General features: G+C 42.7%; 1 protein-coding gene across 3 annotated transcripts in view; it reads left to right on the top strand.

The window, feature by feature from the left end:
* LOC115154232 (transcriptional regulator Erg) overlaps positions 1 to 18,822 on the top strand; it is a 77,088-nt gene that overhangs the window by 18,871 nt on the left and 39,395 nt on the right. For all 3 annotated transcript variants that reach the window (XM_029700250.1, XM_029700246.1, XM_029700249.1), the window contains exon 2: positions 4,091 to 4,177. In XM_029700250.1, the coding sequence (XP_029556110.1) occupies positions 4,139 to 4,177 (39 nt within the window). In that variant the 5' untranslated portion in view covers positions 4,091 to 4,138. The remainder of the gene's footprint in view (positions 1 to 4,090; positions 4,178 to 18,822) is intronic.

Here is an 18,822-nt window from a genome sequence, read left to right as displayed (position 1 = left end):
AATGGGTATGATGTCACCAGGCCTCTAGGCCATCGTCGTAGCAACACCTACCTTTAATCCAAGCTCCACTGGTGCCTGTACCAGTGTGCCTCAGAAAAAGAAAAATGCACACACTCTTTGGTTAAGATGCTTTTTTATTTAAATAATAGCCTAGGAGCTGCTTAAACTGCCTGCCCCCCTTCCATCCCCCCCACCCACACAAACACACATACTCACTCTTGGGGCGAGATGTTTTTTCTATAAATAATGTACATGTAGTGTAATTGTTGGAGGTCAGTCGCATTAGGGTAGCACAATATGCTGCGATTGCGATTTGACTTGTGATATAGAGTGTATAAAACATTCGGAACACCTGCTCTTTCCACGACATAGACTGACCAGGTGAATCCAGATGAAAGCCATGATCCCTTATTGATGTCACTTGTTAAATCTACTTCAATCAGAGACAGGTTAAAGAAGGATTTTTAAGCCTTGAGACAATTAAGACGTGTGCCATTCATAAGGTGAGGGGCAAGACAAAAGAGGGGCAAGACAAAAGATTTAAGTGTCTGAACAGTGTCGTGACTTGATTTTAACATTAATTTGAAGACTTATTTATCTAATTAACTAACTATGTTTAATTGTTACCCAATTCAATTAATCATGTAACAATTAACTCATTAAGATTTGTGGCACCACGAGAACAGATCTTTAACGAGTTAACATCTCCTGAATTAAACTCTAAAAGGTCTTTACCTATCACAGTCAATTTATTAATCATAACCTCGTATCATATCACCATTCTGAACAGTTGTAACCTCCTTGCATCTGCAAAAACCCGAGCCTTACTTATGAGTCAGTACTACACAAATTGGTTTAATTGTTTATTTACTAGCTAATTAAATGGGAACACAGGATAAACATACACACTCTGCACTATTTATTGATTGGAGATAATACTCTAAAAACAGGTCCCTAGCAGAATGACAACAACATGGCTTCTTGTTAAAGAAGAGATGGAGAGGGAAAGAGAGAGGGACAGAGATGCTTAACATTGGTACATTCAGAAACTATTTTCACCTATAGTAACCATATACTTTGCACACGAACTGCCGCCCGCTTTGAATAAGAAATCATGAATGTATTTATGTGAAATGCCTGGGTTCGCCGGGGATTTCTTGGTGAACGGGGCAGCCTTGGAAAGAGGGTTGGGCCTTTTCGCAGCACGCTTGTAAGGCTCTGATTGTCCGAAATGGTTCCAACAAGTCTTCTACTGTTGTCCTTCTTTTATAGTTGGCTGGTATCCGGTGACTTGTCGTGTAGTCCTGAACAGAACTACAGAGTTTATTTTCCTTCCATTTGCTCTTGAAGATGCTTCTTTGAAGATAGGCTAGCCAGCCGTATCGATGGTTCCCCAGTGGGGTGATGAAAGTAGCGTAATACGGTGGTTTGAGCAGAATAACAGGATGGCCCTAAATTCGCTTTTGAAGATACTTTACTTAGGACAGCTAATAATCCGTACCAGTGATTGTCCATGAGGTGAGTTTATCTTCTCCACCTCATGTTGAGATTCAAAGTTCAAACCATTATAAACGTGCAGCTATAACTTCACATTTTTCTGGTCTAATGTGTTTTTTCTTAACCCATCCTTTATACCTTTTGCTTGAAAGGGTTTGTTCCGGCAGGCTGGCACGCTCCCTGATCTCACTCCGGGGCGGTGACTACTTACTGTGCAAAGTTATGGAAAACAATTATCTCTTATAGCTTCTCACATCACATCCCTCTCTTAAAAAAACACTTTACTCATTTTCCATATTACATGCACAACATATAGTATGGAAACTGCATATATGTAGTGGGTATACTTTCCAAGTTACAGTATTTCCTTTATAACATTTTTAATGACATCACAAAATAACAAACACAATTACATTAGTGTTCTATAGATCGCCTCTGTCCATTCCCCACGTTCTAAGTTCAAAATATTATTCCAGTATTAGCTTTTGAACGTGTTAGAGTTTCAGCGGGAAAAAGGTCTGTTGAGACAAAGATATTCCATTGGTGAATTTGGAGAGGGAAAGCCTGGATCTTCTCCGTTGATTTACAACAGGACGTGAGTTGTTTATCCCCACTAGTTCTTGAGTGTGTCAAGTACTGCAACGCTGCAGGGTTTTTCACGCTCAAAAGTTTCCCATGTGTATCAAGAATGGTCCACCACCCAAAGGACCTCCAGCCAGCTTGTGGGAAGCATTGGAGTCAACATGGGCCAGCATCCCTGTGGAAAGCTTTAGACATCTTGTAGAGTCCATACCCCAATGAATTGAGGCTCTTCTGAGGGTAAAAGGGGTGAAACTCAATATTAGGAAGGTGTTCCTAATGATTTTTACACTCGTTGTAGATCAAAAAACTTGGGTGAACTGTTGAAATCATTGAAATAGAATGATTTATATTAAGAAGCAAAGAACAAAGCAACATCGTTCTTGTTTGGAACAATCTGTTGACTGCATTTGACCTAACAGCATGCAAACATATAGTGAATCTAACAGCGTGGAGGAGGAACTGAACTGCTTGATTTACGGGTGCAGGGCTTGGTGTATGCGGTGAGCAGCCACAAGAGGAGAGTGAGACGCCCTTACACATCCCAAATTTGCAGTCCGTTGTGTTGCTCTGGATGTCATTAATTTCAATGGGGTCTGTCTGCAACGGAGTGGCATCTCAGTGCCCCCTTGTGTCCGAGACTCCATAGGAAATAGATGGCGTATACTTTGAATTGTTTCAAACTCTGCTTGGTCTTCAGCCCGAAAATAGAACAGTAAGTTACCAAACCATAGAATGAGGTACTATAAGTCATAAATATTTTAATAATAATGTTGAATAATAGCAACAGTATCTTCAACCTAGCCTAGCTTTTAGCTAGCTAGTGCTAAGGTTAGCTGCTCTGTGTAAGCTAGCTTGACTTGCTAGAAAGTAAGAGATAGTAAAAGAAACAAGTTGAGGAAAAAGCAACTAAAAGAAAACATGTTTTATTATCACCTGAAACAGTATGTTTCTCCTGTCTTGAATGAAATAAAACATTTTGCAAATTTGCAATCTCACAAAATAATTGCGATCTCTGATGAGAGACAGGCTCTCCTCCATCTTGCGTTACAAACACGACCAGTAGCGGGGAAATACTGAGTGAAAAGGAAATCTGTCCAGTTGTGTACATGCCGAGAGAGACGATAAACGGAGTAAACTATAAAAATGGATATAAACGGAGTAAACTATAAAAATGGATATTACATGCGATACAGTATGGATCTCTTGCTATATGGATATTTCACATGTGAATATTGCAATTTTTATGTGAATTTGATTAATTGTGTGTGAGCTGTTCAGGAGCTGCTTAGCCTGCCTACCTCCTTCTCCTACACACACACACACGCACACGCACACGCACACACACACACACACACACACACACACACACACACACACACACACACACACACACACACACACACACACACACACAGAGCCTATGATTAATAAGTAATTACAACCAGCTCAGCTCCCAGTGGCCACGGGGCCGCTCGCTGTCTGTTCCCTGATGGCTCCCAGATGTGTCCTGTAGGACGGAGGAGAGGTGAGGAGAGCCCATAGAGAGTGGGAGACGTGCCTATCTCTCCAGCCCTACTGCTTAACCCAAATGGGCCACATATTATGACACAATAGACCTTTACAGGTCTGACATTCACAGCGACAGTCAGTCGTGACCGTACAAGCTGTTTATTTCTGGAACTGAGTGGATCGCCCCATCGCTCTAAATGGAGGTCTCTGTCAAGAGTCGTTTCCCCAAGCCCGGGTTAGCGCTCATGCAGGGTCTCAGCAGTGTGTCGACTATGAGGGTCCTGCCAAGGCAAGACACCCTTTTTAACCGATGGGTGTTCTGTCCCCCAGTAGCTAGGGGATGCAGGCCATTACCATCATGATTAGAAGAGTCCCTATAATACACAATAATACAGTACATACACAAAGATTTGTGTAATGAGAACAATTTAATTGATATTGAATGACAATATATCTCTTTCTCACTCTCTCCCACCTCTCCCTCTCCCTCTCCCTCTCTCAGGTAGAAGGCTGTGTGTGCTGCTCGTGTCTCTGATGTCAGCCGGGGGTCATGATTCAGACTGGAACAGACCCTGCAGGCCCCACCAAAGTAAGTCCGCTAGTCCAGACAACATCTCTATACTAAACCATGTCCATACTGTATTGGATCAGCTGTACCATGAAAATATTGTTTTTCATTTATTAGTAGAGAGAGTACTTGCCGAACCACATTGGACATATCCTGTGACTGAATCTGAGTCTCTTCCATTCATTTCAATACTGTGAATGGAGGATATACACAAGTGTATCAAAGCAGAGGACTAGAGTGTGGAAGCAGTACCTACACTGTGTGTGTGTGTGCATGCATGTATGTGTGTGAGTGAGTAACTCCATGGACTCTTCTGGGAATAATTGACCTGGACTGCTTTTCCAATCCTCCTCCTCTCTCTCCATACCAGTGGATTAGAGTGGGCTGACTGTCTCCACCAGTGTTATGTCTGCTTCTGGTAAAGCCATGACAGTGTACTGTGTGACTGCTGGGCGTTAATTTTACTGCTACGTGGTATCTGGCTGCAGAGATGCTTTTTTATCTCCTTAAATTCCTCTTCTCTCCTCAATAATACAGAGGACTGCCAGATGGGGGTCCCCCAAGGATTTTTTTCACAGGATAGGGTTTCATATCAGCCTGGAGAGTACTGCTCCAAAAGGAAATAGTCCAGAATTGTAGCTTTTCATGGTCCAGTATTAGACAATGAAGCCTGAGGTTAACATTTCTTTTGTGGTAATGTCTGCAGGTCTGGGCTCCCTATTACCCTCACACCTATGTGTAACGCTATTGTGACTTTATTGTAGAGTTATCACCTTTTGCCGTTTTAGGTTAGATCTGTGAATGCATTGCGTTTAGTCAATATTATGCTATCCATAGAGGGTTTTGCAGTGGATGACAAGGAGATGTCTTTAGGGGAAGCAATAGGGCCATTGTGGATTGCGCCAGTGTGATTATGAGGGTGGTCCCGAGGGTGGAGTACTTATTCATTGCCATAAAGGTCTAGAGCAGAATTTCATCTGTTTGGTTTGGCTGCAGGCCCGGGACTGTTGAGTCTGCAGATTGCAGTCTACGTCGTTGTCTACATGTACTGTACAGTGGCGGTTCTGGACCATTTCAACTGGGGGGGGCAAGCTGGGGCCAGTTGTACTGTTAGAGGGGCCAGTTACATTAGACGTTATTGTTTTCATATCGTTTTGCATGTGGTACGATACTGTTGTGTTCCGCCTAAAGCCAATGCCTAATAACGGATGTAAAAAAAGAACGATAGCAAAAATTTGTTATGTAAAAATTATTTAATGCTCCAGATTTAGGCGGGCCACAAGGGGGTCCAAAATTGTTGTCACAGGGGCACTGCCCAATAAAGTATCTTTGAATTAAATGTGGGCTTCTTGACATGGCATCTACGCTTCTTCAGAATTCTAAAAGGTTATTGAAATGTATGGAAACCTGCAGATGTCTCCATTTCAGTGTAACATTTCTATTGCTGCGCCACCCAGGACCCCAGGTATGCAGGTATGCAGTGAAATCAGAAAGTATTCATACCCCTTGATTTATTCCACATTTTGTTGTGTTACAGCAATGCCATGGATTAAATCAATATTATTTTTCTCACCCATCGACACAAAATACCCCATAAGGACAAAGTGAAAACATGTAAAAACTTTTTTTTGCTAATTTCTTGAAAATAAAATACAGAAATATCTCATTTACTTAAGTCTTCACACCCCTGAGTCAATACTTTGTTAAGAACCTTTGGCAACGATTAGAGCTGTGAGTCTTTCTGGGTAAGTCTCTACGAGCTTTCCACACCTGGATTGTGCAACGTTTGCCCATAATTATTTAAAAAAAATTGTTGTTGATCATTGTTACACAACCATTATCAGGTCTTACCATAGATTTTCAAGTAGATTTAAGTCAAAACTGTAACTCGGTTACTTAGGAACATTCACTGTCTTCTTGGTAAGCATCTCCAGTGTAGATTTGGCTTTGTGTTTGAGGTTATTGTCCTGCTGAATGGTGATTCATTTCTCAGTGTCTGCTGGAAAGCAGACTGAACCAAGTTTTCCTCTAGGATTTTGCCTGTGCTTAGCTCCATTCCGTTTCTTTATTATCCTGAAAAACTCCCCAGTCCTTAACGATTACAAGCATACTGTACCTATAACATGATATAGTCACGACTATTCTTGAAAATATGGAGAGTGGTACTCAGTAATGTTTTGGATTGAATTTGCCCCAAACATAACACTTTGTATTCAGGACAAAAAGTTAATTGCTTTGACACATTTCTTGCCTTGTTGCATACAGGATGCATGTTTTGGAATTTTTTTTTTCTTTACAGGCTTCCTTCTTTTCAAATCAAATCAAATGTTATTTGTCACATACACATGGTTAGCAGATGTTAATGTGAGTGTAGCGAAATGCTTGTGCTTCTAGTTCCGACCATGCAGTAATATCTAACAAGTAATCTAACCTAACAGTTCCACAACAACTACCTTATACACATAATTGTAAAGCAATGAATACGAATATGTACATACAAATATATGAATGAGTGATGGCCGAACGGCAGAGGCAAGATGCAGTAGATGGTATAGAGTACAGTATATACATATGAGATGAGTAATGTAGGGTATGTAAACATTATAGAAGTGGCATTGTTTAAAGTGGCTAGTGATACATTTATTACATACATTTTTCCATTATTAAAGTGGCTAGAGTTGAGTCAGTATGTTGGCAGCAGCCACTCAATGTTAGTGATGGCTATTTAACAGTCTGATGGCCTTGAGATAGAAGCTGTTTTTCAGTCTCTCGGTCCCCGCTTTGATGCACCTGTACTGACCTCGCCTTCTGGATGATAGCGGGGTGAACAGGCAGTGGCTCGGGTGGTTGTTGTCCTTGATGATCTTTTTGGCCTTCCTGTGACATCGGGTGGTGTAGGTGTCCTGGAGGGCAGGTAGTTTGCCCCCAGTGATGAGTTGTGCAGACCTAACTACCCTCTGGAGAGCCTTACGGTTGTGGGCGGAGCAGTTGCCGTACCAGGCGGTGATACAGCCCGACAGGATGCTCTCGATTGTGCATCTGTAAAGGTTTGTGAGTGTTTTTGGTGACGAAAAGAGGCTGAATTTCTTCAGCCTCCTGAGGTTGAAGAGGCACTGCTGCGCCTTCTTCACCACGCTGTCTGTGTGGGTGGACCATTTCAATTTGTCCGTGATGTGTACGCCGAGGAACTTAAAACTTTCCACCCTCTCCACTACTGTCCCGTCGATGTGGATTGGGGGCTGCTCCCTCTGCTCTTTCCTGAAGTCCACGATCATCTCCTTTGTTTTGTTGACATTGAGTGTGAGGTTATTTTCCCGACACCACACTCCGAGTTCCCTCACCTCCTCCCTGTAGGCCGTCTCGTCGTTGTTGGTAATCAAGCCTACCACTGTAGTGTCGTCTGCAAACTTGATGATTGAGTTGGAGATATGCATGGGTGTGCAGGGAGTACAGGAGGGGGCTGAGAACGCACCCTTGTGTGGCCCCAGTGTTGAGGATCAGCGGGGTGGAGATGTTGTTACCTACTCTCACCACCTGTGGGTGGCCCGTCAGGAAGTCCAGGACCCAGTTGCACAGGGCGGGGTCGAAACCCAGGGTCTCGAGCTTAATGACGAGTTTGGAGGGTACTATGGTGTTAAATGCTGAGCTGTAGTCGATGAACAGCATTCTATCATAGGTATTCCTCTTGTCCAGATGGGTTAGGGCAGTGTGCAGTGTGATTGCGATTGCGTCGTCTGTGGACCTACTGGGGCGGTAAGAAAATTGGAGTGGGTCTAGGGTGTCAGGTAGGGTGGAGGTGATATGGTCCTTGATTAGTCTCTCAAAGCACTTCATGATGACGGAAGTGAGTGCTACGGGGCGGTAGTCATTTAGCTCAGTTACCTTAGCTTTCTTGGGAAAAGGAACAATGGTGGCCCTCTTGAAGCATGTGGGAACAGCAGACTGGGATAAGGATTGATTGAATATGTCCGTAAACACACCAGCCAGCTGGTCTGCACATGCTCTGAGGACGCGGCTGGGGATGACGTCTCGGCCTGCAGCCTTGCGAGGGTTAACAAGTTTAAATGTTTTACTCACGTTGGCTGCAGTGAAGGAGAGCCCGCAGATTTTGGTAGCGGGCCATGTCAGTGGCACTGTATTGTCCTCAAAGCGAGCAAAGAAGTTGTTTAGTTTGTCTGGGAGCAAGACATCGTGGTCCGCGACGGGGCTGGTTTTTCTTTAGTATTCCGTGATTGACTGTAGACCCTGCCACATACCTCTCGTGTCTGAGCTGTTGAATTGTGACTCTACTTTGTCTCTATACTGACGCTTAGCTTGTTTGATTGCCTTGTGGAGGGAATAGCTACACTGTTTGTATTCGGTCATGTTTCCAGTCACCTTGCCCTGATTAAAAGCAGTGGTTCGCGCTTTCAGTTTTGCGTGAATGCTGCCATCAATCCACGGTTTCTGGTTGGGGAATGTTTTAATAGACGCTGTGTGTACAACATCACCGATGCACTTGCTAATAAACTCGCTCACCGAATCAGCGTATTCATCAATGTTGTTGTTCGATGCTATGCGGAACATATCCCAGTCCACGTGATCGAAGCGATCTTGAAGCGTGGAATCCGATTGGTCGGACCAGCGTTGAACAGACCTGAGCACGGGTGCTTCCTGTTTTAGTTTCTGCCTATAGGCTGGGAGCAACAAAATGGAGTCGTGGTCAGCTTTTCCGAAAGGAGGTCAGGGGAGGGCCTTATATGCGTCGCGAAAGTTAGAATAACAATGATCCAGGGTTTTGCCAGCCCGGGTCGCGCAATCGATATGCTGATAGAATTTAGGGAGCGTTGTTTTCAGATTAGCCTTGTTAAAATCCCCAGCTACAATAAATGCAGCCTCAGGATATGTGGTTTCCAGTTTACATAGAGTCAAATGAAGTTCGTTCAGGGCCGTCGATGTGTCTACTTGGGGGGAATATACACGACTGTGATTATGATCGAAGAGAATTCTCTTGGTAGATATTGCGGTCTGCATTTGATTGTGAGGAATTCTAAATCAGGTGAACAATAGGACTTGAGTTCCTGTATGTTGTTATGATCACACCACGTCTCGTTAATCATAAGGCATACACCCCCGCCCTTCTTCTTACCTGAGAGATGCTTGTTTCTGTCGGCGTGATGCATGAAACCAGGTGTCTGTACCGACTCCAATAGCCTGTCTCGAGGGAGCCATGTTTCCGTGAAACAAAGAACGTTACAGTCTCTGATGTCTCTCTGGAAAGCAACCCTTGCTCAGATTTCATCTACCTTGTTGTCAAGAGACTGGACATTGGTGAGTGTTATGCTCGGGAGCGGTGCGCCATGTGCCCGTCTGCCCCTTCTGCGGCGCCGTTGTTTTGGGTCGCCGGCTGGGATCCGATCCATTGTCCTGGGTGGTGGGCCAAACAGAGGATCCGCTTCGGGAAAGTCGTATTCCTGGTCGTAATTTTGGTGAGTTGACATTGCTCTTATATCCAATAGTTCCTCCCGACTGTATGTAATAAAACCTAAGATTTCCTGGGGTAACAATGTAAGAAATAACACAAAAAAACAAAATACTGCATAGTTTCCTAGGAATGCGAAGCGAGGCGGCCATCTCTGTCAATTAGTAACTACAATATTGTTGATCAATCCTCAGTTTTCTCCTATCACAACAATTAAACTCTGTAACTGTTTTAAAGTCACCATTGGCCTCATGGTGAATTCCATGAGCGGTTTCCTTCCTGTCCTGCAACTGAGTTAGAAAGGACGCCATCCAAAGTGTAATTAATAACTTCACCATGCTCAAAGGGGTATTCAATGTCTGCTTTTTTATTTTTACCCATCTACCAATAGGTGCCCTTCTTTGTGAGGCATTGAGAAACCTCCTGGTCTTTGTGGTTGAATGTGTTTGAAATGCACTGCTCGACAGAGGGATCTTACAGATTATGTCATGGTTCCACCTGTCACCAGAGGGCGGCAGAGACCATCCTAGAGACATTAACGACACTCAGGTGTGTCCAATTTACTCATTATGATTTCCCTGTTAAAAGAGGTGTGTTTTCTGTTGTCCTTTGCAGAAGCTTGAATTGTTTACTGTGTTGTTGTTGTTGTTGTTGTTGTTGTTGTTGTTGTTGTTGTTGTTGTTGTTGTTGTTGTTGTTGTTGTTGTTGTTGTTGTTGTTGTTGTTGTTTGACTGACTGACTGACTGACTGACTGACTGACTGACTGACTGACTGACTGACTGACTGACTGACTGACTGACTGAGATTTAGTGTTTATAACAATTTTTAAAGTGTACTGTGATCCTGCGGCTACCGTATCTCAGTAAAGTATTATGTTTATCTTTAACCACTGATTCCTCGTCTGGTCTCATCGCTGTACCTGGGTCCAACCTTACACATCACAGATAATTGTATGTGTGGAGTACAGAGGTGAGGTAGTCATTAAAAAATCATGTTAAACACTATTATTGCACACAGAGTGAATACATACAACTTATTACGTGACTTGTTAAGCAAATGTTTACTCCTGAACTTATTTATGCTTGTCATAACAAAGGTGTTGAATACTTATTGACTCAAGCCAGCTTTGAATTTTTTATTAATTTGAACATTTCAAAAAACATTATTCCACTTTGACATTATGGGGTATTGTGTGTAGGCCAGTGACAAGAAAAAAATACATTTAATCAATTTTAAATTCAGGCTGTGTAACAACAAAATGTGGAGAAGTCAAGGTGTGAATACTTTCTGAAGGCACTGTATCTACTACAAGTTTGGACACACCAACTCATTCCAGGGTTTTTCTTTTACTATTTTCTGCATTGTAGAATAATAGTGAAGACATAACAATGAAATAACATTTATGGAATCATGTACAGTAGTAACTAAAAAAGTATTAAACAAATCCAAATATGAGATTCTTCAAAGTAGCCGCCCATTGCCTTGACAGCTTTGCACACTGTTGGCATTCTCTCAACCAGCTTCATGAGGTAGTCACCTGGAATTTATTTCAATTAACAGGTGTGCCTTGTTAAAAGTTAATTTGTGGAATTTTTTTCCTCAATATATTTGAGCCAATCAGTTGTGTTGTGACAAGGTAGGGGTAGTATACAGAAGATGACCCTATTTAGTAAAAGACCAAGTCCATATTATAGCAAGAACAGCTCAAATAAGCAAAGAGAAACGACAGTCCATTACTTTAAGACATGAAGGTCAGTCAATCTGGAAAATTTCAAGAACTTTGAAAATTTCTTCATGTGCAGTCGCAAAAACCATCAAGTGCTATGATGAAACTGTCTCATGAGGACTGCCAAAGGAAAGGAAGACCCAGTGTTACCTCTGCAGAGGATAAGTTAGTTACCAGTTTCAGAAATTGCATCCCAAATCAATGCTTCACAGAGTTCAAGTAACAGACACATCTCAACATCAACTGTGCAGAGGAGAATGCATGAATCAGGCCTTAGTGAATCATGGTTGAATTGCTGCAAAGAAACCACTGCTAAAGGACATCAAGAAGTAGACACTTGCTTGGGCCAAGAAACATGAGCAATGGACATTAGACCGGTGGAAATCTGTCCTTTGGTCAGCCTGTTCAACCGCCGTGTCTTTGTAAGATGCAGAGTAGGTGAACGGATGATCTCCGCATGTGTGACTCCCACCGTGAAGCATGGAGGAGGAGGTGTGGGGTGCTTTGCTGGTGACACTCAGTGATATATTTAGAATTCAATGCACACTTAACCTGCATGGCTACCACAGTATTCTAAAGTGATACGCCATCCCATCTGGTTTGCGCTTAGTGGGACTATCATTTGTTTTTCAACAGGACATGACCTAACACACCTCAAGGCTTTGTAAGGGCTATTTTACCATGAAGGAGAGTGATGGAGTGCTGCATCAGATGACCTGGCCTCTACAATCACCCGACCTCAAGCCAATTGAGAAGGTTTGGGATGAGTTGAACTGCAGAGTAAAGGAAAAGCAGCCAACAAGTGCTCAGCATATGTGGGAACTCCTTCAAGACTGATGGAAAAGCATTCTAGGTGAAGCTGGTTGAGAGAATGCCAAGCGTGTGCAAAGTGGCTACTTTGAAAAATCTAAAATACACTTTTTTGGTTACTACATTATTCCATATGTGTTATTTCATAGTTTTGATGTCTTAACTATTATTCTACAATGTAGAAAATAGTAAAAATAAAGAAAACCCTTGAGTGAGTAGGTGTACAAACTTTTGACTGGTACTGTATGTATTGATTGCATTTTGATACTGCTACAGTGTTATTTGGGTTGTTAATTGGATTAGTCCCTCCGTCATTGATTTCTTGCCTTTTTGTTGTATTTTTCTTAAAATTGTTATTGTTTGACATTTGACTGCATTGTTAGGCACTAGTAACAAAGCATTTCACTGCACCGCTATAACACCTGATAAACTGTATGTGACTAATACCCTTTGATTCGATTTGATATCTTAAGTCTTCCCATCCCTGGCAGTCATTCTGAATTAAGGTTGTGGGTGAGTACAATGTCTAATTGTTGGGTATCCCCACTCTTGCTGGAATCCAATAGGAATTACACATGACTTTGCAAGCCAGCATAATGTGACTTGCAGGCCTGATGTGACCTGTAAACTATGCGTTTCAGGCCACTGTATTAGGCTCAATTTCGAGTCTCATAGTAAAAGGTCTGAATACTTATGTAAATAAGGTATTTCTGTTTTATATATTTTTTATAAATCTGCAAAGATTTCAAAAAACCTGTTTTCGCTTTGTCATTATGGGGTATTGTGTGTAGATTGATGAGGAAAAACATTTATTGAATCCATTTTAGAATAAGGCTGTAACGTAACAAATTGTGGAAAAAGTCAAGGGGTCTGAAAACTTTCCAAATGCATTGTATTCACTTAGGATCTCACTTGGTGAAGGCCACAGAACTGAAAATGAATGCAACAACCATTTCTCTGTCACTAGCAAACAGTCATGTGTGGTACTGGTAACTCTAGAATTCACTCAAATGGCACCCTAGGAAATATGCAAATAAGGCTTAAAACCATACAGCAAGGCTATTCAATTCCAGTGTTATGATACGGATGATTTGTCCATCACAGATTGTTAACATTTCTACCATTGTTGCTAGATGTAGCATTGTAGCAAAGCCTAAACCTAAGCCTTTTCCTAACCTTAACTTTATTCTCCTAACCTGATAACCTGCTGCATTAGTGCTCCTAACCTTCCATGTCAATTATCCTAACCTGCCATGTTACTTATCCTAACCTGCCATGTAAACAAACCATTTGTTGAGACAAATCATCAGTATCACCACACGAGTCCTGGAGGGCCGAAACATTTCTGGTTTTGGATTTTTGTATGGTTCTTCAAAGAATCAACTAATTTATGGTTCTTCAGAGACCCTAAAATTGTTGCCCTATGGCATCGATCTCAATAACTTTACTCGGTTCCAACTTGAACCTTTATTTTTAAGAGTGTAGATTAGTTGTCATAAACACATATTAGGTTATTTCAGTAGAATCTTTGGCCCGTTCAAGGAAATTCCAGACCCCATAATAGCATTGATTCATAGCCTGTGACTCACTGGACATTTCATGTTTCATCCACCACATGCTCTGACTGAGACAATTGGTCCCTATGGTCTAATATCACTGTGAAAGACCTCAAAGTCTGTGTTTGAGTGGAGGACTGGGGAGTTGTGGGAGTAGGGGACAGACCGGGACAGACTGTGGATACAGAGGCTCAGTGATCTGTGTGGCTAACACTTCCACCACTCTTTTCTCTTCAGGTGATCTGCTCCTTCGGTGGAACTAGATTCTACATGGGAACAGGGTACACATTTACAGGGACTATCTGCAGTTGCCATTGAGTTGAATGGACTTCTAGCTTGTTGAGACCATAGACACTGACTGTATGAAAGGTTGATCCTGTGTTTTACGGGGACTCAGACACTCCGACAAAGAGGAGCGGGCCAGAAGCCACACCAGCCCTTCCAAGAAATCTGGCATTCAGGAATTGTATATGTGCGGAGATCCGACCATAGCCCTTTTCTCTTTCTCTCTCTCTCTCTTTTTTCTGTATTTGGATTTTTCGGTCGTGTGTGTTTTTTAAGTCTGAGGAGGGGGAGTATAGGGTAGAGGCAAACTTGCGGTCTGGTCACGTTCGTTTAAATTCTGTGCAGGCCAGGCATGTGGAGCAAAGCTGGGTAGATATTTCAGTCATTTGTTACCCGGCAGCCTCGGCGCGGGGCCGGAGTGGTTGCCAAGTTGTGACCGAGGCGCTGACACACGCACTCACATGTGTGCACGGCCCCGGCTGCAGGCAGCAAGGCAGCCAGGCCAGATGTGCTGCTCAGCGTGGCAGCTGGAGACAGAGAGAGAGAGAAACAGACAGGGCTTCGCAGCGCACAGAGGTAACCGATCCCACACTCCTCCTCTCTTAGATTCAGTTTTTTAATCTCTTCTCTGCTCTCTCGACTAATCTCCCCTGTTTACTTTGTTGTTCCCACTCTTTCATTATTTCCTCTCTCATGTCTTTTTCTTCTTCTTCTCTCATGTCTTGTCCTGTTCCTCATGTCCTCTTCCCAGTTGCTTCCCAGTTTCTCCTCTCTGATCTCTCTTCTTATTCTTCTCTCATCTTTTGTCTCTCACCCTGTCTGTTTCTCTGACTCTTTGGCTTTTCCATTATCAATACAAGCATGCAAGGTTCTCAGTCTGTGTGTCCTGTGTAAGGCACTGGGTTAGAGAACACAGGTTGCTTTATCTGTTCCTGTGTGAGACGGAGGGAGACCTGGAAGGCAGTCTCTGGTCTGTTAGACAGATCTCTGGCTTCCTGTGCTATTTTCAGTCGCCTATATAAAAGGTCTCAAATTAATGCCACAGTTCTTCAGTGAGCTAATTCTTTTTTCTCTGAAATAGATCCTATCATGTAGCCTGTACTAAGACATGCATGCATAGGCAGTGTAGCTGTGAATGTTATTGTGTCAATGGATGGAAAAAGTTGTTATCATGATAAGAAACATAGACAGGGATAGATCCTAGTGTGAGATATGCTTGAGTAACTCACATTTTGTGGTTATCATTCATTGATGTCAATGGGAGAGTTGTGAGCCTCTAGTTAGGATTCTCCATTTAATACACAGTCCTGTCCAATCACAGTGGCATAACTAGACCATAAACTACAATCCTATACGTAAACACCTAGATGTAGCTATTCCATCCTCCATACAATAGTATTTCCCGGTCATTTTCTGCCTAATTGGCAGCACAAACTTCTGGTTTCATGGATGCGAAGAGCATAAATAAACCTCAGAGTCTCTCTAGGATCAGTGTGCAGGCTCTGGGTCCAGGCTCAGGCACAGGCACAAGCACAGGCTGGGCCAGTCTGTTAGGACCAGAAGCAACAACAGCAGCCGTCAGGAATGATTGTTTATTTCCACAATCAGAATGACTGATGCTGTCCCACTTAGGGGTCTAAGTGCTCAGCACACTGTGTGTAGTGTCTCAGGGCCCCGCTGGCCCCAATCAGCTAAAAACCATTAAGTGCTTCATTCCTGGCATGGCGCGATGGACCAAGGCAGAGGCCCTGTCTGGAAGCCAGCCTGCAGCAGGTTGCACTCAAAGGCACCGCTTGTTGCAGCACGCCAAATTACTATTGGAGTGTCTGGTAGTGTCCCGGCAGACAGCTAGAGATTTAGACTGGACTGGAGGTTCTGGGAAATCCCACTGGTTGGGTTTGGTTGGGTTTGGGAAGAAGGGCTTTTTGTTGTAGCCGATACACTATGTTGCTGCTTGTCTTCTAGCATGGATTGTTTGTTTGAGGGCTCACCACCCTATGTTGGAGCTTTTTACAGTGTGATCTTCAACGTCAAATCAATCCCACAATACTTATGTCTTGGTTACATTTACTGTTCTGGTATGGTCTATATTGGGTTTATAAAGGTGTTATAAGTAATTAATAAACATGTATAGTCTTTATGAATTGTATTTCTTCAAATAATAAATCACAATTATAAAGAAATAATGTCTGACATGCTCTCAAATTCAACCTTTTGGTATTGGTGACGTGATTGTCTGTTTGCACATTTGGTTTATGCGTAGGTTACCACAGAATATAAAAGTATCTATGGATACATGACAATGGACCATTGATGCTTTCATCATCATACCATATTTATAATATCATACTTCATAACCTGCTCAGTGCAATACAGGACTAAATCCGTTGTTTATTGTTGACTTGGTCTTGGCTGAATATGTAGTATAAATTGGCACAGTGACGTGAGAAGGCAGGAATCCTGTCCCTCTCCCCTCCTGGCCATGGAAATTCTTTCTGGCGGTGATTTCCTGCTCTGTGGCTTGACCCCGAAAGTCTTGTGGCGTGACTCATGGAGGGCTAGCGTGCCAGTGGTCTGGGTGTGGCCAAATGAAATCTATCACAGAGTGGCAGGCAGTCTGCCTGGGTCTCTGCCCTTGTGATAAAACAGGTAGACTTATAGGTATCTACTCCAGACTGGCCAGTAGAGACGAATGTTTCCCTTTCAAGAATCTACACTACAAAAGTATGTGGACACCCCTTCAAATTAGTAGATTTGGCTATTTCAGCAACACCCGGTGTATAAAATCAAGCACAGTGCAATGCAATCTCCATAGACAGACATTGGCTGTAGATTGCCCCGTATTGAAGAGCTCAGTGACTTTCAACGTGGCACCATCATAGAATGCCACCTTTCCAACAAGTCAGTTCGTCAAATTTCTGTCTTGCTATAGCTGCCCCGGTCAACTGTAAGTGCTGTTATTGTGAAGTGGAAATGTCTAGGAGCAACAACGGCTCAGCCGCAATGTGGTAGGTCACACAAACTCACAGAATGGGACCCCTCGAGTGCTGAAGCATGTAGCGCATTAAAAATCGTCTGTCCTCGGTTGCAACACTCACTACCAAGTTCCCAAACTGCCTCTGGAAGCAACGTCAGCACAAAACTGTTCGATATTAAATGGGTTTCCATGGCTGAGCAGCCACACACAAGCCTCTGGAGCAGTGAAAACGCATTTTCTGGAGTGATGAATCATGCTTCACCATCTGGCAGTCCGATGGACTAATCTAGGTTTAGGGGGTGCCAGGATAATGAAATCGTAATGCTAAAGCATACAATGACATTCTAGACGATTCTGTGCTTCCAACTTTGTGGCAACAGTTTAGGTAAGGCCCTTTCCTGTTTCAGCATGACAATGCCCCCGTGCACAAAGCGAGGTCCATACAGGAGTGGTTTGTCGAGATTGGTGTGGAAGAACTTGACTGGCCTGCACAGAGCCCTGGCTTCAACCCCATCGAACATCTTTGGGATGAATTGGAACGCCGACTGCGAGCCAGGCCTAATCGCCCAACATCAGTGCCATACCTTTGGCCATGTTGGTGTGTAGAGCACTTAATTGGTGTGTAGAGCACTTAATTAACTTGAAGGAGGTTAGCTGCAGAGGATCCACTGGGCACACACTGGTTGAATTAATGTTGTTTCCATGTCATTTCAATGAAAATACGTTGAACCAGCGTGGAATAGACGCCGAATTGATGGCTGTACCCAGTGGGGAATGACTATCTCTAAGACTTTAGCTTTTTCATCCTAACAGTTTTACCTGACTTTTACCTAAGGTTCCATTTTAGGAGAGTTTCTGGTTAGTTTTTTTGTCTTTAATCTCATAAATGTAGTATAGATATAGATAGATTGGGTAGCTAATAAGTGAACATGCTGGACTGGGCTCATCCAAAAAGCCTTTCTTGGTTTTAGTATTTTAGTATTTATTAGGATCCCCAATTAGCTGCTGCCAAGGCAACGGTTACTCTTCCTGGGGTCCAAACAGGAAACAACACAAAAAAATCAAATACATAATATACATACATAGCACTACATTTACATGACAATTTAGCCGTTCAGCAGACGCTCCCATCCAGAGCAACTCACAGCTAATGCATTCATCTTTGTGAGACAACCACATAATATGACAGTCATATCCAACCACATTTCGCATACATAATATAATACATAATACAATGCAAAATACAATACAACATGTGCTGTAAGATGTTCTTTTATCAGTTTTTTAAACTCTGGTTTTAATGCTAGCTTGAGTTACCTGGGGTGGCAGAGTTCCATTTAGTCATGGCTCTATTTAATACTTTGCTCAGGAAAGTGATATCACAACTTAAACCTTCTACCTGCCTTCTCCATCATATCCCCACCACCTTCTTCCTAAAGGTTTTTAATTGCATATCTGAAGTGTAAGCTGTTGTTAATCACTCCCTGTTCCCCACTGCACTACAACTGCTATGGTGAAACAGGGAAAATAAATTCATAGTGCCTTTGTGTGCTATGTTAAAGCACAAATCATCAAAGTTCTCATCAGGTCTTCCTTGACTCATACCCAGCCTAATTGGTTGGTTATCTTATCTCTGAAATATGCCACAAACTCATCACATTTAGATGTGGAGGAAAGTTCACATAGGTTTGAGGGGGTAGGATTTATCAGGCCATCAATGGTCAAGAAGAGCACTCTCTCATTATTCTGATTAGTAGTGATCAAGTTAGAAAAATGAGCCCATCTGGCATTTCTAATTGCCTTGTTATATATGCCAAGTTGCTCTCTCAGAATATCACAATGGACCTGGAT

This window comes from Salmo trutta, chromosome 19 (genome assembly GCF_901001165.1).
Source record: "Salmo trutta chromosome 19, fSalTru1.1, whole genome shotgun sequence".
In the NCBI taxonomy this organism is placed as follows: Eukaryota; Metazoa; Chordata; class Actinopteri; order Salmoniformes; family Salmonidae; genus Salmo; species Salmo trutta.
This window is presented reverse-complemented; position numbering and strand designations above follow the sequence as displayed.